The sequence below is a fragment of the Dendrobates tinctorius genome, unplaced genomic scaffold (assembly GCF_039654945.1).
Source record: "Dendrobates tinctorius isolate UK_male_01 unplaced genomic scaffold, ASM3965494v1 ptg000214l, whole genome shotgun sequence".
NCBI classification, from domain to species: Eukaryota; Metazoa; Chordata; class Amphibia; order Anura; family Dendrobatidae; genus Dendrobates; species Dendrobates tinctorius.
In genome coordinates, this window is record NW_027361881.1 from 6,160,461 (window position 1) to 6,184,048 (window position 23,588).

General features: G+C 45.9%; 1 protein-coding gene across 1 annotated transcript in view; it reads right to left on the reverse strand.

Moving 5' to 3' along the window:
- Positions 1-23,588, reverse strand: part of LONP2 (lon peptidase 2, peroxisomal) — a 59,715-nt gene that overhangs the window by 12,200 nt on the left and 23,927 nt on the right. Inside the window, exons 9-11 of the mRNA XM_073554989.1 lie at positions 11,163-11,313; positions 7,178-7,304; positions 6,448-6,581 (exon numbers count right to left, since the gene is read on the reverse strand). Coding sequence (XP_073411090.1) covers positions 6,448-6,581; positions 7,178-7,304; positions 11,163-11,313 — 412 coding nt within the window. The remainder of the gene's footprint in view (positions 1-6,447; positions 6,582-7,177; positions 7,305-11,162; positions 11,314-23,588) is intronic.

The following is a 23,588-nucleotide window of genomic DNA, read 5'->3' on the forward strand; positions in this document are numbered from 1 at the left end:
CTCACTGATATCAGCAGACTCCTCTCCTGAAATACTCTGTGCTGCTGCATTCAGCCCTGTCCTCACTGATATCAGCACACTCCTCTCCTGAAATACTCTGTGCTGCCGTATTCAGCCCTGTCCTCGCTGATATCAGCACACTCCTCTCCTGAAATACTCTGTGCTGCCACATACAGCCCTGTCCTCACTGATATCAGCACACTCCTCTCCTGAAATACTCTGTGCTGCCGCATTCAGCCTTGTCCTCACTGATATCAGCACACTCCTCTCCTGAAATACTCTGTGCTGCCGCATTCAGCCCTGTCCTCACTGATATCAGCACACTCCACTCCTGAAATACTCTGTGCTGCCGCATTCAGCCTTGTCCTCACTGATATCAGCACACTCCTCTCCTGAAATACTCTGTGCTGCCGTATTCAGCCCTGTCCTCGCTGATATCAGCACACTCCTCTCCTGAAATACTCTGTGCTGCCACATACAGCCCTGTCCTCACTGATATCAGCACACTCCTCTCCTGAAATACTCTGTGCTGCCGCATTCAGCCCTGTCCTCACTGATATCAGCACACTCCTCTCCTGAAATACTCTGTGCAGCCGCATTCAGCCCTGTCCTCACTGATATCAGCACACACCTCTCCTGAAATACTCTGTGCTGCCACATACAGCCCTGTCCTCACTGATATCAGCACACTCCTCTCCTGAAATACTCTGTGCAGCCGCATTCAGCCCTGTCCTCACTGATATCAGCACACTCCTCTCCTGAAATACTCTGTGCTGCCGCATTCAGCCCTGTCCTCACTGATATCAGCACACTCCTCTCCTGAAATACTCTGTGCTGCCGCATACAGCCCTGTCCTCACTGATATCAGCACACTCCTCTCCTGAAATACTCTGTGCTGCCGCATACAGCCCTGTCCTCACTGATATCAGCACACTCCTCTCCTGAAATACTCTGTGCTGCTGCATACAGCCCTGTCCTCACTGATATCAGCACACTCCTCTCCTGAAATACTCTGTGCTGCCGCATACAGCCCTGTCCTCACTGATATCGGCACACTCCTCTCCTGAAATACTCTGTGCTGCTGCATTCAGCCCTGTCCTCACTGATATCAGCACACTCCTCTCCTGAAATACTCTGTGCTGCCGCATACAGCCCTGTCCTCACTGATATCAGCACACTCCTCTCCTGAAATACTCTGTGCTGCTGCATACAGCCCAGTCCTCACTGATATCAGCACACTCCTCTCCTGAAATACTCTGTGCTGCCGCATACAGCCCTGTCCTCACTGATATCAGCACACTCCTCTCCTGAAATACTCTGTGCTGCTGCATTCAGCCCTGTCCTCACTGATATCAGCACACTCCGCTCCTGAAATACTCTGTGCTGCTGCATACAGCCCTGTCCTCACTGATATCAGCACTCTCCTCTCCTGAAATACTCTGTGCTGCTGCATACAGCCCTGTCCTCACTGATATCAGCACACTCCTCTCCTGAAATACTCTGTGCTGCCGCATACAGCCCTGTCCTCACTGATATCAGCACACTCCTCTCCTGAAATACTCTGTGCTGCTGCATTCAGCCCTGTCCTCACTGATATCAGCACATTCCGCTCCTGAAATACTCTGTGCTGCTGCATACAGCCCTGTCCTCACTGATATCAGCACACTCCTCTCCTGAAATACTCTGTGCTGCCGCATACAGCCCTGTCCTCACTGATATCAGCACACTCCTCTCCTGAAATACTCTGTGCTGCTGCATTCAGCCCTGTCCTCACTGATATCAGCACACTCCTCTCCTGAAATACTCTGTGCTGCCGCATACAGCCCTGTCCTCACTGATATCAGCACACTCCGCTCCTGAAATACTCTGTGCTGCTGCATACAGCCCTGTCCTCACTGATATCAGCACACTCCTCTCCTGAAATACTCTGTGCTGCCGCATACAGCCCTGTCCTCACTGATATCAGCACACTCCTTTCCTGAAATACTCTGTGCTGCTGCATTCAGCCCTGTCCTCACTGATATCAGCACACTCCTCTCCTGAAATACTCTGTGCTGCCGCATACAGCCCTGTCCTCACTGATATCAGCACACTCCTCTCCTGAAATACTCTGTGCTGCTGCATTCAGCCCTGTCCTCACTGATATCAGCACACTCCGCTCCTGAAATACTCTGTGCTGCTGCATACAGCCCTGTCCTCACTGATATCAGCACACTCCTCTCCTGAAATACTCTGTGCTGCTGCATACAGCCCTGTCCTCACTGATATCAGCACACTCCTCTCCTGAAATACTCTGTGCTGCTGCATTCAGCCCTGTCCTCACTGATATCAGCACACTCCTCTCCTGAAATACTCTGTGCTGCCGCATACAGCCCTGTCCTCACTGATATCAGCACACTCCTCTCCTGAAATACTCTGTGCTGCTGCATTCAGCCCTGTCCTCACGGATATCAGCACACTCCTCTCCTGAAATACTCTGTGCTGTTGCATACAGCCCTGTCCTCACTGATATCAGCACACTCCTCTCCTGAAATACTCTGCACTGCCTTTTCCACTGCTCAACTCTTTCTACTCTGCCTCATGCTGCACTAAGGGGGTAGGAGCAGTATTAACTTAAACATAAGGCCCCCTCCTTGGCACCGAGGGGCCCCTCCCCATCACCGAGGCCCCTCCGCTCTGTCTCTGCGCTGCAATCTGATGATATCTCACCAGCCGTATAGTCGCTTGTAGTTTATACCGATTCGGTCCTTGCTCTAATAGAAATCAGTAGCTAATCAGAAGAAGCAGAGCTGCAGTGTAAAGCATGGGGAAGGGACGATGGAGCAGCTGGAGCAGAGGTGGATGTAAGACTACTTGGGCCCTCAACAGACCTTGTAGTCCCTGTGAGGAGCACAGTGGAGTCCGTATCCTTTTTGGTAGCCCCCCCCATGGCCACGCGTGTCGCACAGCGCACTTCTCCCTCCCGGACCACACAGCGATTCGGTTTTCAGTCCATGCATTGGGCAGGTGCTGGTCGCCTTATAGGACGGGGCACGCTGTCCTCACCTTCCCCAAGTTACAGCCCGCAGCGTGCCAGCTGCGCAAGCCAGCAATGTGAGCGATGCGAGGAGGAATGCTGCAGGGAGCCTTGGCTCAAGAGGAGCCCCCCTGAAATCAAGAGCGTTCAGTTCCAGGAAGACCACGGAGGAACGTCAATGCCAAAGTCTTAGAAAGGTCAACGGCAACACGACACGACTGCTGCGGAATACACTGTGCGCGGCCCAGGGATGAGGCCGGGGGACTGGGAGCAAACGCCTGCAGGCTCGCAGACCCCCTCATGGGTAACACGGTGCGGGGGGGGGGGGGGCGATCGTGTCATAAGGATGCCCGTGTTACATTCATCCCGGCAACAACATTACCCCACACATCACCCCATCATACCGCCCTATCGGTACAATGGCCACCATGGAAAATATTGTACACTAGCCCACCAGGGAATAAACTGTATTAAGGTGGTCACTAGGATTACAAGCTTTATGGAGCCCATCAGCCACCAGGGACTTGACTCTAATTTACAAGATCCACCAAGGAATAAATTCTGATCTGTACACTGGCCCACCAGGAACTAAGCTGTATCAAATACCAACGTGCGGAACAGCAAAAGTCACAAGTGGACGGAGCTCATCAACCACCAGAGACTGGAAAGTTTCAAGGTCCAACAAGCAACCAAATCAGAATTATACACTTGCCACCATGGAAAGATAGCGTAGTGTAGATAGCGTAGTCCCTGGTGGGCCGGAGTACTGCATAAACAAATACTAAAAGAACTAAATTGAGCATTTGTCAGTCAATAGGTAAAGGTCCACTATACAAGAGATCCAGAATTGTACGTTTACCACCATGTAAAAAAATGGTGCATTGTGTAAAGAGCCATCACAAAACTTCCAAGAGTATAACAAGTCAATTGTGAACACTTTCTATGGTCACCAGGGACCGTACTTTATAGAAAAAAAGGACCGGACAAAATGGCAGACCCTCAAGTCTACACTAACCACCATGAAAACAATTTTACATTAAACTCTTGCCCACCAGGGACCTGAGCTCAAAATGTCTCCACAAGGTAGAAATGGACCACTGTGAAGGCCTTAATGAGCTCATCAGCCACCAGGGACTGAGCACTCAGCAATACATCCCGAATTGAGCAACTGCCACCATGGAATGAATTCTATATTAAAAACTGGCCCACCAGGGACTAAGCTGAATAACATACCACCACACAAACAGATGGACCTGGAGCCACCAAGGATTAAGAACTGTAAGATAAAAGGTCCGACACGAAAGATTCCGAAAAGTGTACTCACCACTATGGAAAAAACAAACAAACTCTGAAACACTAGCCCACCAGGGACTAAAGTGAATAAAATGCTATTATACACCACAACAAAAGCAGACCTGATGGAGACACCAGGGACTAAACACTGCAAGATAAAGACAGATATAGAATCGTACACTTACTACAAAAATTGTTGGGACACTATCCCACCAGAGACTAAGCTGTACAAAATACCAAAGGTATTGAATGAGCTCTATGAAGTTTATCTGCCACCGGGGTCTGGACCGTTATGGTCCACCAGGTAACAGATCCTGAATTGCACCAATATGAAAAGTCTGCATTGATCACTGGCCCACCAGGGACTTACAGACATCACCACAAGGTAAAAATGGACCTGTGGATGGGCTTTATGGAGCCCGGCAGCCTCCAGACACTGAGCTTATATTCTCCATCCACACAGGAGTGATGGGATGTTTTCCTGGAGACGTCGTCCTGTAAATCGACCGAGAGAATCTCTGCTCCAGACAATGGAGGATGAGTCACCGGAGAATCACGCCGCAAATCCGGGAAAAACGGGCGATGACGAAGAAGCCACAACTATTAGAGACGCCGCCAGCCGGTAAGAAGGGGTGCTGGTTTAGGGAGAAGAGTTTTACAATTCTGGACCGCTGTGGGGTCCGACAAGACCCCATAATCTCCTTTTGTGCCCACATTTCTTGTCCTGTTTACGGAGTCATTATGGAGCAGAACTGAGAACGCCCCGCAGCAGTCTGTCCCCACTGGGACATTCGGGTGACCCGTTACATGGCAGGAGGCTGGCAGTGGCGAGCGTTAGCAGGTGTGCAGAAGGCGAGAACTCGCATGTGCCAAGTGCGGCTCTGGAAAACCTGTACATATATCTGAGAAGGCGACAGGAATCCCGAGCAAAGCGCTGGGCGGCGAAACGGCCCGGAACAGACCGAGGTGGCAGGACATCACCGCCGTAAATCTGAAGCCACCTGAGAATGAGGAAAGCAGCCGAGCACACAAACTAAGAAATGGAGGCAATATCTGCGGAAAACACTGGGGAGGAAGTCAGCAAGCAGGGGAGGTCGTCAGGAAGAGACATGGACTAATCTACTAGGAAACTGAATTATCAGCAGAGGCAAATTATACAAGTTCAGTGCCAATAATGCTGGAGATTATGGAAACAGTCAGCAGTGTAACAATGGGCTAGAAAATAACCAGGAAGGCAGCCATTCTGCATTCTATATACACGAAACCTCCAGCTACAGTCCCCTCACAGGGGACCACCCAGCGCCAATGACCGCCCAGTGCCCATCACCTGGTGTCCATTGCCGAGGACCGCCCAGAGCCCATCACTAGGTGCTGAGGACCGCCCAGAACCCATCACCTGGTGTCCATTGCCGGGGACCGCCCAGAGCCCATCACCTGGTGTCCATAGCCGGGGACCGCCCAGAGCCCATCACTAGGTGCTGAGGACCGCCCATCGTCCACCGCCAGGGACCGCCCAGAGCCCATCGTCCACCGCCAGGGACCGCCCAGAGCCCATCGTCCACCGCCAGGGACCGCCCAGAGCCCATCGTCCACCGCCAGGGACCGCCCAGAGCCCATCGTCAACCGCCAGGGACCGCCCAGAGCCCATCGTCAACCGCCAGGGACCGCCCAGAGCCCATCGTCCACCGCCAGGGACCGCCCAGAGCCCATCGTCCACCGCCAGGGACCGCCCAGAGCCCATCGTCCACCGCCAGGGACCGCCCAGAGCCCATCGTCCACCGCCAGGGACCGCCCAGAGCCCATCGTCCACCGCCAGGGACCGCCCAGAGCCCATCGTCAACCGCCAGGGACCGCCCAGAGCCCATCGTCAACCGCCAGGGACCGCCCAGAGCCCATCGTCCACCGCCAGGGACCGCCCAGAGCCCATCGTCCACCGCCAGGGACCGCCCAGAGCCCATCGTCCACCGCCAGAGACCGCCCAGAGCCCATCGTCCACCGCCAGGGACCGCCCAGAGCCCATCGTCCACCGCCAGGGACCGCCCAGAGCCCATCGTCCAGATCCAAGAACTGTTCAGCGCTTGCTCCGGGCTCTGTGCAGCTGCCAGTGTAAAATCTGGGGTATGGGCAGAACTACTCACCCCCTGCATCAGTCACATCGGGGGGCTCGGATTTTCCATCTCGGTGTTGCCCTTCAGCGACTTTAACAGCAACCGCCCTGCACACGGCCCCGAGCCTCCGTTCTAGCGAGCGGACTCCCGCTTCACGCGTGTACCTGTCGGGAGAGACAGCGGCACATTGGTCACGTCCTAGAACTGAGGGATTGGGGGTGCAAAGAATTAGAAAACTAGCTTTCTCCCAAAAACAGCTCCCTTTTTTTTTTTTTTTTTTTTTTTACAGGTTGTGTCTGGTATTGCAGTTCAGCTTCACTAAAGTCAATGAGGATGAACTGCAATACCAGGCAAAACCTGTGTGCAGGGGTGGCGCTGTGTTATCCATGTGGGTCCATTTGTGACATCCTCTGTAAGGGGTCTTCCACATAAGAGGATCGCAGGTGACTAAAGGGGCACAAGGTGGCAAATCCTCAGTGACTGCAGCGCTCTCTGGTTTCCTGGGATAAAAGTGGAGTCACATTTTCACTACGTTTCTCATGTCTTCACTTTTCTAAGATCACCGCTTCCTGTCAGTGAGTGGAATCATTCTTGTTCACTCGTCACAGCTGCAGGACTCGTTACACTGTATCGGGACGCGCTCAGCAGGACGAACACTGACAGCAATCGGAGATCATCGTAAAGAAAGCACTGAAGGTCAGTAAGTTGTTTCCCGCTCACCGGGCGGCTGAAGAACAAGCTGCAGCGCTCCGATACCCACCGGGTGATGATTTCCAGGGTGGTCTCAGGTGGGATCTGGATCTGCTCCGGCGTCAGTCCGTGCTGGGACAACTGCTTAGCAATCAGGTGTCTGTGCGCAATCTCTATTTTTTCTTCCTGACTGTACCCTGGAATGATTCACAAACCACTGGTGTTATACTCCAGAGCTGCAATCACAATTCAGTCTGTATGTTGTAGGAAACGGTCAGCAAGTTTGTGGTCAGGCATCCCCATAATAAGTAATGTAATGTATGTACACAGTGACTGCACCAGCAGAATAGTGAGTGCAGCTCTGGAGTATAATACAGGATGTAACTCAGGATCAGTAATGTATGTACACAGTGACTGCACCAGCAGAATAGTGAGTGCAGCTCTGGGGTATAATACAGGATGTAACTCAGGATCAGTAATGTAATGTATGTACACAGTGACTGCACCAGCAGAGTAGTGAGTGCAGCTCTGGGGTATAATACAGGATGTAACTCAGGATCAGTAATGTAATGTATGTACACAGTGACTGCACCAGCAGAATAGTGAGTGCAGCTCTGGAGTATAATACAGGAGGTAACTCAGGATCAGTAATGTATGTACACAGTGACTGCACCAGCAGAATAGTGAGTGCAGCTCTGGAGTATAATACAGGATGTAACTCAGGATCAGTAATGTAATGTATATACACAGTGACTGCACCAGCAGAATAGTGAGTGCAGCTCTGTAGTATAATACAGGAGGTAACTCAGGATCAGTAATGTAATGTATGTACACAGTGACTGCACCAGCAGAATAGTGAGTGCAGCTCTGGAGTATAATACAGGAGGTAACTCAGGATCAGTTATGTAATGTATGTACACAGTGACTGCACCAGCAGAATAGTGAGTGCAGCTCTGGAGTATAATACAGGAGGTAACTCAGGATCAGTAATGTAATGTATGTACACAGTGACTGCACCAGCAGAATAGTGAGTGCAGCTCTGGAGTATAATACAGGAGGTAACTCAGGGTCAGTAATGTAATGTATGTACACAGTGACTGCACCAGCAGAATAGTGAGTGCAGCTCTGGAGTATAATACAGGAGGTAACTCAGGATCAGTAATGTAATGTATGCACACAGTGACTGCACCAGCAGAATAGTGAGTGCAGCTCTGGAGTATAATACAGGATGTAACTCAGGATCAGTAATGTATGTACACAGTGACTGCACCAGCAGAATAGTGAGTGCAGCTCTGCAGTATAATACAGGAGGTAACTCAGGGTCAGTAATGTAATGTATGTACACAGTGACTGCACCAGCAGAATAGTGAATGCAGCTCTGGGGTATAATACAGGAGGTAACTCAGGATCAGTAATGTAATGTATGTACAGAATGACTACAGCAGCAGAATAGTGAGTGCAGCTCTAGAGTATAATACAGGATGTAACTCAGGATCAGTAATGTAATGTATGTACACAGTGACTGCACCAGCAGAATAGTGAGCGCAGCTCTGGGGTATAATACAGGATGTAACTCAGGATCAGTAATGTAATGTATGTACTCAGTGACTGCACCAGCAGAATAGTGAGTGCAGCTCTGGGGTATAATACAGGATGTAACTCAGGATCAGTAATGTATGTACACAGTGACTGCACCAGCAGAATAGTGAGTGCAGCTCTGGGGTATAATACAGGATGTAACTCAGGATCAGTAATGTAATGTATGTACACAGTGACTGAACCAGCAGAATAGTGAGTGCAGCTCTGGAGTATAATACAGGATGTAACTCAGGATCAGTAATGTAATGTATGTACACAGTGACTGCACCAGCAGAATAGTGAGTGCAGCTCTGGGGTATAATACAGGATGTAACTCAGGATCAGTAATGTATGTACACAGTGACTGCACCAGCAGAATAGTGAGTGCAGCTCTGGAGTATAATACAGGATGTAACTCAGGATCAGTAATGTATGTACACAGTGACTGCACCAGCAGAGTAGTGAGTGCAGCTCTGGGGTATAATACAGGATGTAACTCAGGATCAGTAATGTAATGTATGTACACAGTGACTGCACCAGCAGAATAGTGAGTGCAGCTCTGGAGTATAATACAGGAGGTAACTCAGGATCAGTAATGTATGTACACAGTGACTGCACCAGCAGAATAGTGAGTGCAGCTCTGGAGTATAATACAGGATGTAACTCAGGATCAGTAATGTAATGTATATACACAGTGACTGCACCAGCAGAATAGTGAGTGCAGCTCTGTAGTATAATACAGGAGGTAACTCAGGATCAGTAATGTAATGTATGTACACAGTGACTGCACCAGCAGAATAGTGAGTGCAGCTCTGGAGTATAATACAGGAGGTAACTCAGGATCAGTTATGTAATGTATGTACACAGTGACTGCACCAGCAGAATAGTGAGTGCAGCTCTGGAGTATAATACAGGAGGTAACTCAGGATCAGTAATGTAATGTATGTACACAGTGACTGCACCAGCAGAATAGTGAGTGCAGCTCTGGAGTATAATACAGGAGGTAACTCAGGGTCAGTAATGTAATGTATGTACACAGTGACTGCACCAGCAGAATAGTGAGTGCAGCTCTAGAGTATAATACAGGATGTAACTCAGGATCAGTAATGTATGTACACAGTGACTGCACCAGCAGAATAGTGAGTGCAGCTCTGGAGTATAATACAGGATGTAACTCAGGATCAGTAATGTAATGTATGTACACAGTGACTGCACCAGCAGAATAGTGAGTGCAGCTCTGGGGTATAATACAGGAGGTAACTCAGGGTCAGTAATGTAATGTATGTACACAGTGACTGAACCAGCAGAATAGTGAGTGCAGCTCTGGAGTATAATACAGGATGTAACTCAGGATCAGTAATGTAATGTATGTACACAGTGACTGCACCAGCAGAATAGTGAGCGCAGCTCTGGGGTATAATACAGGATGTAACTCAGGATCAGTAATGTAATGTATGTACTCAGTGACTGCACCAGCAGAATAGTGAGTGCAGCTCTGGGGTATAATACAGGATGTAACTCAGGATCAGTAATGTATGTACACAGTGACTGCACCAGCAGAATAGTGAGTGCAGCTCTGGAGTATAATACAGGATGTAACTCAGGATCAGTAATGTATGTACACAGTGACTGCACCAGCAGAATAGTGAGTGCAGCTCTGCAGTATAATACAGGATGTAACTCAGGATCAGTAATGTAATGTATGTACACAGTGACTGCACCAGCAGAATAGTGAGTGCAGCTCTGGAGTATAATACAGGATGTAACTCAGGATCAGTAATGTAATGTATGTACACAGTGACTGCACCAGCAGAATAGTGAGTGCAGCTCTGGGGTATAATACAGGATGTAACTCAGGATCAGTAATGTAATGTATGTACACAGTGACTGCACCAGCAGAATAGTGAGTGCAGCTCTGGGGTATAATACAGGAGGTAACTCAGGATCAGTAATGTAATGTATGTACACAGTGACTGCACCAGCAGAATAGTGAGTGCAGCTCTGGGGTATAATACAGGAGGTAACTCAGGATCAGTAATGTAATGTATGTACACAGTGACTGCACCAGCAGAATAGTGAGTGCAGCTCTAGAGTATAATACAGGATGTAACTCAGGATCAGTAATGTAATGTATGTACACAGTGACTGCACCAGCAGAATAGTGAGTGCAGCTCTGGAGTATAATACAGGATGTAACTCAGGATCAGTAATGTATGTACACAGTGACTGCACCAGCAGAATAGTGAGCGCAGCTCTGGGGTATAATACAGGATGTAACTCAGGATCAGTAATGTAATGTATGTACACAGTGACTGCACCAGCAGAATAGTGAGTGCAGCTCTGGAGTATAATACTGGATGTAACTCAGGATCAGTAATGTAATGTATGTACACAGTGACTGCACCAGCAGGATAGTGAGTGCAGCTCTGGAGGATAATACAGGATAAGTAATGTATGTACACATTATAGACATCTACCTGGGACCTCGAGCACTTCCATGCGATCCAGCAGGGCGGCTGGTATGGTGGCCGTGGTGTTGGCTGTGGCTATGAACAGGACCTGCGAGAGGTCAAAGGCCACATTCAGATAATGGTCGGTGAAGCTGTGGTTCTGCTCCGGGTCGAGAACCTGCCGGTGAGACAAGACGAGGAGTGAATGGCAGTGATGGAGATCCGTCCTCGTGGGTCAGTGGGTTTTATCTGTTCAGGTGATGATTCTTCCTGGTAAACTGGGACCAGTACATGTGACTGGACTCCCCCCCCGTGTACAGTGACGCCACATATCCTATACCCTATGAGCAGTTCCCACCATTCTTCTCTTTATCACAGACACACTGGGCATCCTGGGATCTGTAGTCCTAGAGCGGTTGCCAGTGACCTGACACGAGCGGCGCATTCTGGGTGTTGGATTATGTAACCTCATCCCCTTCCCTGGGAGACACTGAAGCCGCGTGGACGGATACAGTGACCGGAGTCAGTCAGCAGGACGGATCCGATATCGCGGATGATGACTACATCCCCCTGATGGGGCTTCAGTAATGGAGGTCACCAGCCGCGCCTAATAGGGACTACACAAAGGATTATTCCCAATGGGGACAACCCACGAGAGCCATAAAGTCTAATAAACACCCAACACCAGCTGCTTGCTGACGGTTTCCAAGTAACAAAATCAGTTTATTGAAATAAATAATGCGTAAAATTGCAAGTAACCAAGAATGTGGTCGAAAAGATGATGAGGACGGAGGAAGGTACGACCCTGCAGGACCCTGAGAAACCATCAGCCGCCCCCCCGCCCGGCTCAGCGACTCGTGGGAAAGGAAGCGGCTCCTGAGATAGGGAAACGTTCTGCCCCGCTCGTCACATGTCATCTGTCTGCAAGACGTTACCGGCACGAAGGAGCGAAGCCGCAGCTCTGATACAGCACGGAGGATAACAAAAAACTCGGATCACGATGGGAAGGGTTCAACACCGAGCACCGGCTCTATGGTGGGAGATAAAGACACACCGGGGGGGGGCTCAGCATTTGCGCCAAGGTCCGGGGGGGGCTAAGCATTTGCGCCAAGGTCCGGGGGGGGCTCAGCATTTGCACCAAGGTCCGGGGGGGCTCAGCATTTGCACCAAGGTCCGGGGAGGGGGGGCTCAGCATTTGCGCCAAGGTCCGCGGAGGGCTCAGCATTTGCGCCAAGGTCTGGGGGGGGGGCTCAGCATTTGCGCCAAGGGCCGGGGGGGGGCTCAGCATTTGCGCCAAGGGCCGGGGGGGGGGGCTCAGCATTTGCGCCAAGGGCCGGGGGGGGGGCTCAGCATTTGCGCCAAGGGCCGGGGGGGGGGCTCAGCATTTGCGCCAAGGGCCGGGGGGGGGGCTCAGCATTTGCGCCAAGGGCCGGGGGGGGGGCTCAGCATCTGCGCCAAGGGCCGGGGGGGGGCTCAGCATCTGCGCCAAGGGCCGGGGGGGGGCCCCAGCATCTGCGCCAAGGGCCGGGGGGTTCAGCATTTGACCCAAGGGCCGGGGGGGGCTCAGCATTTGCGCCAAGGGCCGGGGGGGGGGGGCTCAGCATTTGCGCCAAGGGCCGGGGGGGGGGGGGGCTCAGCATTTGCGCCAAGGGCCGGGGGGGGGCTCAGCATTTGCGCCAAGGGCCGGGGGGGGGGGGCTCAGCATTTGCGCCAAGGGCCGGGGGGGGGGCTCAGCATTTGCGCCAAGGGCCGGGGGGGGGGGGGCTCAGCATTTGCACCAAGGGCCGGGGGGGGCTCAGCATTTGCGCCAAGGGCCGGGGGGGCTCAGCATTTGCACCAAGGGCCGGGGGGGGCTCAGCATTTGCGCCAAGGGCCGGGGGGGGCTCAGCATCAGCATTCGCGTTTTGGTGCTATGCAGCTCACAACCTAAGGCCTCTCCAGCAGAGGAGCCGTAAGAAGAGGGGGCCGTGGCGTCCAAGACGCAGAGTCGGCTGCAGCGCGGCGTCCGGCGAAACCTCCGTTTAGGAGGATTAAGTCAAAGTGTCTTTCTGGCTCCATATGAATACATGGCAGCCACCAGCTCCGGAGCAGCGCTCCCCGCACACAGAGCGCTCTGTAATATTCTATAACTGTGTAATAATGGAGCGTCGCCCCCTCCCCGACCATTATAATCGCCCATCTTTTCTACAAGAATTATCAAAGGTCATCTAAAATTAGAACAAATGCGGCCCTGTAGTGTAATAACGCCGCAACCAGGAAGGAATGCAGCGTTATACTTAATGACATTGAGGACAGGAAACCGAGGACATTCCGACGACAAGGACAGATCACGTGATCACCCCGTCCAGGATTACATTACACAGATCCGGGGACAGAGGAAGAGATTGTGACCACAAGATGGGAAATGTGACCCGCACTGCCAGACTGCTCCACCCTCTACCGCCAAACCCTGCCAGAGCGACAGCAACCCGACATCACAAGCCAAGGACACAAAAAGGACAGAACCAGAGAACACTGTTTGGTCATAGTAGGCAGTATTATAATAGTTATATTCTTGTACATAGGGGCAGTATTATAGTAGTTATATTCTTGTACATAGGGGCAGTATTATAGTAGTTATATTCTTGTACATAGGAGGCAGTATTATAGTAGTTATATTCTTGTACATAGGGGCAGTATTATAGTAGTTATATTCTTGTACATAGGGGGCAGTATTATAGTAGTTATATTCTTGTACATAGGGAGCAGTATTATAGTAGTTATATTCTTGTACATAGGGAGCAGTATTATAGTAGTTATATTCTTGTACATAGGGGGCAGTATTATAGTAGTTATATTCTTGTACATAGGGAGCAGTATTATAGTAGTTATATTCTTGTACATAGGGGGCAGTATTATAGTAGTTATATTCTTGTACATAGGGGCAGTATTATAGTAGTTATATTCTTGTACATAGGGAGCAGTATTATAGTAGTTATATTCTTGTACATAGGGAGCAGTATTATAGTAGTTATATTCTTGTACATAGGGAGCAGTATTATAGTAGTTATATTCTTGTACATAGGGGGCAGTATTATAGTAGTTATATTCTTGTACATAGGGAGCAGTATTATAGTAGTTATATTCTTGTACATAGGGGGCAGTATTATAGTAGTTATATTCTTGTACATAGGGGGCAGTATTATAGCAGTTATATTCTTGTACATTGGGAGCAGTATTATAGTAGTTATATTCTTGTACATAGGGGCAGTATTATAGTAGTTATATTCTTGTACATAGGAGCAGTATTATAGTAGTTATATTCTTGTACATAGGGGGCAGTATTATAGTAGTAATATTCTTGTACATAGGAGCAGTATTATAGTAGTTATATTCTTGTACATAGGGAGCAGTATTATAGTAGTTATATTCTTGTACATAGGGGGCAGTATTATAGTAGTTATATTCTTGTACATAGGGGGCAGTATTATAGTAGTTATATTCTTGTACATAGGGGGCAGTATTATAGTAGTTATATTCTTGTACATAGGGGGCAGTATTATAGTAGTTATATTCTTGTACATAGGAGCAGTATTATAGTAGTTATATTCTTGTACATAGGAGCAGTATTATAGTAGTTATATTCTTGTACATAGGAGCAGTATTATAGTAGTTATATTCTTGTACAGAGGGAGCAGTATTATAGTAGTTATATTCTTGTACATAGGGGGCAGTATTATAGTAGTTATATTCTTGTACATAGGAGCAGTATTATAGTAGTTATATTCTTGTACATAGGAGCAGTATTATAGTAGTTATATTCTTGTACAGAGGGAGCAGTATTATAGTAGTTATATTCTTGTACATAGGGGGCAGTATTATAGTAGTTATATTCTTGTACATAGGGAGCAGTATTATAGTAGTTATATTCTTGTACATAGGGGGCAGTATTATAGTAGTTATATTCTTGTACATAGGGGGCAGTATTATAGTAGTTATATTCTTGTACATAGGGGGCAGTATTATAGTAGTTATATTCTTGTACATAGGAGCAGTATTATAGTAGTTATATTCTTGTACATAGGAGCAGTATTATAGTAGTTATATTCTTGTACATAGGAGCAGTATTATAGTAGTTACATTCTTGTACATAGGGAGCAGTATTATAGTAGTTATATTCTTGTACATAGGGGGCAGTATTATAGTAGTTATATTCTTGTACATCGGGAGCAGTATTATAGTAGTTATATTCTTGTACATAGGAGCAGTATTATAGTAGTTATATTCTTGTACATAGGGGCAGTATTATAGTAGTTATATTCTTGTACATAGGAGCAGTATTATAGTAGTTATATTCTTGTACATAGGGGGCAGTATTATAGTAGTAATATTCTTGTACATAGGAGCAGTATTATAGTAGTTATATTCTTGTACATAGGGAGCAGTATTATAGTAGTTATATTCTTGTACATAGGGGGCAGTATTATAGTAGTTATATTCTTGTACATAGGGAGCAGTATTATAGTAGTTATATTCTTGTACATAGGGAGCAGTATTATAGTAGTTATATTCTTGTACATAGGGGGCAGTATTATAGTAGTTATATTCTTGTACATAGGGAGCAGTATTATAGTAGTTATATTCTTGTACATAGGGGGCAGTATTATAGTAGTTATATTCTTGTACATAGGGGCAGTATTATAGTAGTTATATTCTTGTACATAGGGAGCAGTATTATAGTAGTTATATTCTTGTACATAGGGAGCAGTATTATAGTAGTTATATTCTTGTACATAGGGAGCAGTATTATAGTAGTTATATTCTTGTACATAGGGGGCAGTATTATAGTAGTTATATTCTTGTACATAGGGAGCAGTATTATAGTAGTTATATTCTTGTACATAGGGGGCAGTATTATAGTAGTTATATTCTTGTACATAGGGGGCAGTATTATAGCAGTTATATTCTTGTACATTGGGAGCAGTATTATAGTAGTTATATTCTTGTACATAGGGGCAGTATTATAGTAGTTATATTCTTGTACATAGGAGCAGTATTATAGTAGTTATATTCTTGTACATAGGGGGCAGTATTATAGTAGTAATATTCTTGTACATAGGAGCAGTATTATAGTAGTTATATTCTTGTACATAGGGAGCAGTATTATAGTAGTTATATTCTTGTACATAGGGGGCAGTATTATAGTAGTTATATTCTTGTACATAGGGGGCAGTATTATAGTAGTTATATTCTTGTACATAGGGGGCAGTATTATAGTAGTTATATTCTTGTACATAGGGGGCAGTATTATAGTAGTTATATTCTTGTACATAGGGGGCAGTATTATAGTAGTTATATTCTTGTACATAGGGGGCAGTATTATAGTAGTTATATTCTTGTACATAGGGGGCAGTATTATAGTAGTTATATTCTTGTACATAGGGGGCAGTATTATAGCAGTTATATTCTTGTACATTGGGAGCAGTATTATAGTAGTTATATTCTTGTACATAGGGGCAGTATTATAGTAGTTATATTCTTGTACATAGGAGCAGTATTATAGTAGTTATATTCTTGTACATAGGGGGCAGTATTATAGTAGTAATATTCTTGTACATAGGAGCAGTATTATAGTAGTTATATTCTTGTACATAGGGAGCAGTATTATAGTAGTTATATTCTTGTACATAGGGGGCAGTATTATAGTAGTTATATTCTTGTACATAGGGGGCAGTATTATAGTAGTTATATTCTTGTACATAGGGGGCAGTATTATAGTAGTTATATTCTTGTACATAGGGGGCAGTATTATAGTAGTTATATTCTTGTACATAGGAGCAGTATTATAGTAGTTATATTCTTGTACATAGGAGCAGTATTATAGTAGTTATATTCTTGTACATAGGAGCAGTATTATAGTAGTTATATTCTTGTACAGAGGGAGCAGTATTATAGTAGTTATATTCTTGTACATAGGGGGCAGTATTATAGTAGTTATATTCTTGTACATAGGAGCAGTATTATAGTAGTTATATTCTTGTACATAGGAGCAGTATTATAGTAGTTATATTCTTGTACAGAGGGAGCAGTATTATAGTAGTTATATTCTTGTACATAGGGGGCAGTATTATAGTAGTTATATTCTTGTACATAGGGAGCAGTATTATAGTAGTTATATTCTTGTACATAGGGGGCAGTATTATAGTAGTTATATTCTTGTACATAGGGGGCAGTATTATAGTAGTTATATTCTTGTACATAGGGGGCAGTATTATAGTAGTTATATTCTTGTACATAGGAGCAGTATTCTAGTAGTTATATTCTTGTACATAGGAGCAGTATTATAGTAGTTATATTCTTGTACATAGGAGCAGTATTATAGTAGTTACATTCTTGTACATAGGGAGCAGTATTATAGTAGTTATATTCTTGTACATAGGGGGCAGTATTATAGTAGTTATATTCTTGTACATCGGGAGCAGTATTATAGTAGTTATATTCTTGTACATAGGAGCAGTATTATAGTAGTTATATTCTTGTACATAGGGGCAGTATTATAGTAGTTATATTCTTGTACATAGGAGGCAGTATTATAGTAGTTATATTATTGTACATAGGGGCAGTATTATAGTAGTTATATTCTTGTACATAGGGGCAGTATTATAGTAGTTATATTCTTGTACATAGGAGCAGTATTATAGTAGTTATATTCTTGTACATAGGGAGCAGTATTATAGTATATTCTTGTACATAGGGGCAGTATTATAGTAGTTATATTCTTGTACATAGGAGCAGTATTATAGTAGTTATATTCTTGTACATCGGGAGCAGTATTATAGTAGTTATATTCTTGTACATAGGGGGCAGTATTATAGTAGTTATATTCTTGTACATCGGGAGCAGTATTATAGTAGTTATATTCTTGTACATAGGAGCAGTATTATAGTAGTTATATTCTTGTACATAGGGAGCAGTATTATAGTAGTTATATTCTTGTACATAGGGGGCAGTATTATAGTAGTTATATTCTTGTACATCGGGAGCAGTATTATAGTAGTTATATTCTTGTACATAGGAGCAGTATTATAGTAGTTATATTCTTGTACATAGGGGCAGTATTATAGTAGTTATATTCTTGTACATAGGAGGCAGTATTATAGTAGTTATATTATTGTACATAGGGGCAGTATTATAGTAGTTATATTCTTGTACATAGGGGCAGTATTATAGTAGTTATATTCTTGTACATAGGAGCAGTATTATAGTAGTTATATTCTTGTACATAGGGAGCAGTATTATAGTAGTTATATTCTTGTACATAGGGGCAGTATTATAGTAGTTATATTCTTGTACATAGGAGCAGTATTATAGTAGTTATATTCTTGTACATCGGGAGCAGTATTATAGTAGTTATACCCTATACTTTGCCATTTCTCTGCTGTCTTCTCTTATCAGTCGGTCTGTAGAATACGGCTCTATCGTGCAGATAATGTCCATCTCGTGCAGTAAATCTCTGCCTCCTATAAACACTTTTTGTTCCCGGCTCCTCCGGATCTTTGCGCTTCTTCTCACGTTGTCGTGACTTGGGATTTCTCATTATTTATCAGCCATGGAGGATCTAGAGGTCACTGCAGACCTGGACACATGCTGAGTGGACATGCTGGGCTTTGTAGTGCTCATCATATAGGGGACGCTGTAGACATTTGTTTGCGTCTCCCATTCCCCGTAATGCGGCAACTTTCATTTCGGTTGCTCTGGAGCGGAGGACGCGCAGGTTTCGGAGAAGAGAAAGTAAAACAAAATCTGTTTTTTATGATGGAGCTTAAGAGCGATCATAAAGCGAGAGCGAGCGATGAGGTGCTGGAGTGACAGGCAGCGGAGGGGGTCCGCGCGGAGGTCTCAGGACGCCCTCCAACACACACGGTATATTGTGGATGGGGGTTGTCAGGAGTATGATGTGAACACTGGAGGAGCAGCTCAGTGCAATGTCGGGCAGTCGCTTAAATAGTAATTACATAACCGCAAGCTCTTTTAGAGTTAAAATGAAGCCTGCAAAGGGAGCTGTCATTTCAGCCTTTTCCCCACATCTGGACCTGCCTGCTGTACAGATGTGGCCGGACAGGATGACACATGACCTCCCCGTCCTCCATCGCCCGGGGGACATTCCCGACCACAGCTGCTTGTGATCTCGGTAGATATTTGTAGGCGTCTTCTAAGGACAAGAAAGCCACGAGGAGGACTACTACTCCCCAAATCCCATTATCAGGACTACTACTGCCCAAATCCCATTATCAGGACTACTACTCCCCAAATCCCATTATCAGGACTACTACTCCCCAAATCACATTATCAGGACTACTCCTCCCCCAATCACATTATCAGGACTACTCCTCCCCCAATCACATTATCAGGACTACTACTCCCCCAATCACATTATCAGGACTACTACTGCCCAAATCCCATTATCAGGACTACTACTCCCCAAATCCCATTATCAGGACTACTACTCCCCAAATCACATTATCAGGACTACTCCTCCCCAATCACATTATCAGGACTACTCCTCCCCCAATCACATTATCAGGACTACTCCTCCCCCAATCACATTATCAGGACTACTACTCCCCTAATCACATTATCAGGACTACTCCTCCCCCAATCACATTATCAGGACTACTACTCCCCCAATCACATTATCAGGACTACTACTCCCCAAATCCCATTATCAGGACTACTACTCCCCAAATCCCATTATCAGGACTACTACTCCCCAAATCCCATTATCAGGACTACTCCTCCCCCAATCACATTATCAGGACTACTCCTCCCCCAATCACATTATCAGGACTACTACTCCCCCAATCACATTATCAGGACTACTACTCCCCCAATCACATTATCAGGACTACTACTCCCCTAATCACATTATCAGGACTACTACTCCCCCAATCACATTATCAGGACTACTACTCCCCAAATCACATTATCAGGACTACTACTCCCCAGAGATTCTCCCCTAATCACATTATCAGGACTACTACTCCCCAATCACATTATCAGGACTACTACTCCCTAATCACATTATCAGGACTACTACTCCCCCAGGGATTCTCCCCCAATCACATTATCAGGACTACTCCTCCCCAAATCACATTATCAGGACTACTACTCCCCCAATCACATTATCAGGACTAGTAATCCCCTAATCACATTATCAGGACTACTACTCCCCCAATCACATTATCAGGACTAGTAATCCCCTAATCACATTATCAGGACTACTACTCCCCCAATCACATTATCAGGACTACTACTCCCCAGAGATTCTCCCCTAATCACATTATCAGGACTACTACTCCCTAATCACATTATCAGGACTACTACTCCCCCAATCACATTATCAGGACTACTACTCCCCCAATCACATTATCAGGACTACTACTCCCCAAATCACATTATCAGGACTACTACTCCCCTAATCACATTATCAGGACTACTACTCCCCTAATCACATTATCAGGACTACTACTCCCCCAATCACATTATCAGGACTACTACTCCCCTAATCACATTATCAGGACTACTACTCCCCAAATCACATTATCAGGACTACTACTCCCCAAATCACATTATCAGGACTACTACTCCCCAGAGATTCTCCCCTAATCACATTATCAGGACTACTACTCCCCAATCACATTATCAGGACTACTACTCCCCCAGAGATTCTCCCCCAATCACACTATCAGGACTACTACTCCCCCAATCACATTATCAGGACTACTACTCCCCAAATCACATTATCAGGACTACTACTCCCCAAATCACATTATCAGGACTACTACTCCCCAAATCACATTATCAGGACTACTCCTCCCCAAATCACATTATCAGGACTACTCCTCCCCAAATCACATTATCAGGACTACTCCTCCCCCAATCACATTATCAGGACTACTACTCCCCTAATCACATTATCAGCACTACTACTCCCCCAATCACATTATCAGGACTACTACTCCCCTAATCACATTATCAGGACTACTACTCCCCAAATCACATTATCAGGACTACTACTCCCCAAATCACATTATCAGGACTACTACTCCCCAGAGATTCTCCCCTAATCACATTATCAGGACTACTAATCCCCAATCACATTATCAGGACTACTACTCCCCCAGAGATTCTCCCCCAATCACATTATCAGGACTACTCCTCCCCAAATCACATTATCAGGACTACTACTCCCCCAATCACATTATCAGGACTACTACTCCCCAAATCACATTATCAGGACTACTACTCCCCAAATCACATTATCAGGACTACTACTCCCCCAGAGATTCTCCCCCAATCACATTATCAGGACTACTCCTCCCCAAATCACATTATCAGGACTACTCCTCCCCCAATCACATTATCAGGACTACTCCTCCCCCAATCACATTATCAGGACTACTCCTCCCCCAATCACATTATCAGGACTACTCCTCCCCCAATCACATTATCAGGACTACTCCTCCCCCAATCACATTATCAGGACTACTCCTCCCCCAATCACATTATCAGGACTACTACTCCCCCAATCACATTATCAGGACTACTACTCCCCCAATCACATCAGGACTACTACTCCCCTAATCACATTATCAGGACTACTACTCCCCTAATCACATTATCAGGACTACTACTCCCCCAATCACATTATCAGGACTACTACTCCCCTAATCACATTATCAGGACTACTACTCCCCAATCACATTATCAGGACTACTACTCCCCCAATCACATTATCAGGACTACTACTCCCCAATCACATTATCAGGACTACTACTCCCCAGAGAGTCTCCCCAATCACATTATCAGGACTAATACTCCACAGAGATTCTCCCCTAATCACATTATCAGGACTACTACTCCCCTAATCACATTATCAGGACTACTACTCCCCTAATCACATTATCAGGACTACTACTCCCCCAATCACATTATCAGGACTACTACTCCCCTAATCACATTATCAGGACTACTACTCCCCCAATCACATTATCAGGACTACTACTCCCCTAATTACATTATCAGGACTACTACTCCCCCAATCACATTATCAGGACTAATACTCCACAGAGATTCTCCCCTAATTACATTATCAGGACTACTACTCCCCCAATCACATTATCAGGACTAATACTCCACAGAGATTCTCCCCTAATCACATTATCAGGACTACTCCTCCCCCAATCACATTATCAGGACTACTCCTCCCCCAATCACATTATCAGGACTACTCCTCCCCCAATCACATTATCAGGACTACTCCTCCCCCAATCACATTATCAGGACTACTCCTCCCCCAATCACATTATCAGGACTACTCCTCCCCCAATCACATTATCAGGACTACTACTCCCCCAATCACATTATCAGGACTACTACTCCCCCAATCACATTATCAGGACTACTACTCCCCTAATCACATTATCAGGACTACTACTCCCCCAATCACATTATCAGGACTACTACTCCCCTAATCACATTATCAGGACTACTACTCCCCAATCACATTATCAGGACTACTACTCCCCCAATCACATTATCAGGACTACTACTCCCCAATCACATTATCAGGACTACTACTCCCCAGAGAGTCTCCCCAATCACATTATCAGGACTAATACTCCACAGAGATTCTCCCCTAATCACATTATCAGGACTACTACTCCCCTAATCACATTATCAGGACTACTACTCCCCCAATCACATTATCAGGACTACTACTCCCCTAATCACATTATCAGGACTACTACTCCCCCAATCACATTATCAGGACTACTACTCCCCCAATCACATTATCAGGACTACTACTCCCCCAATCACATTATCAGGACTACTACTCCCCTAATCACATTATCAGGACTACTACTCCCCCAATCACATTATCAGGACTACTACTCCCCCAATCACATTATCAGGACTACTACTCCCCCAATCACATTATCAGGACTACTACTCCCCTAATCACATTATCAGGACTACTACTCCCCAATCACATTATCAGGACTACTACTCCCCCAATCACATTATCAGGACTACTACTCCCCCAATCACATTATCAGGACTACTACTCCCCTAATCACATTATCAGGACTACTACTCCCCAAATCACATTATCAGGACTACTACTCCCCTAATCACATTATCAGGACTACTACTCCCCCAATCACATTATCAGGACTACTACTCCCCCAATCACATTATCAGGACTACTACTCCCCCAATCACATTATCAGGACTACTACTCCCCCAATCACATTATCAGGACTACTACTCCCCTAATCACATTATCAGGACTACTACTCCCCCAATCACATTATCAGGACTACTACTCCCCTAATCACATTATCAGGACTACTACTCCCCTAATCACATTATCAGGACTACTACTCCCCCAATCACATTATCAGGACTACT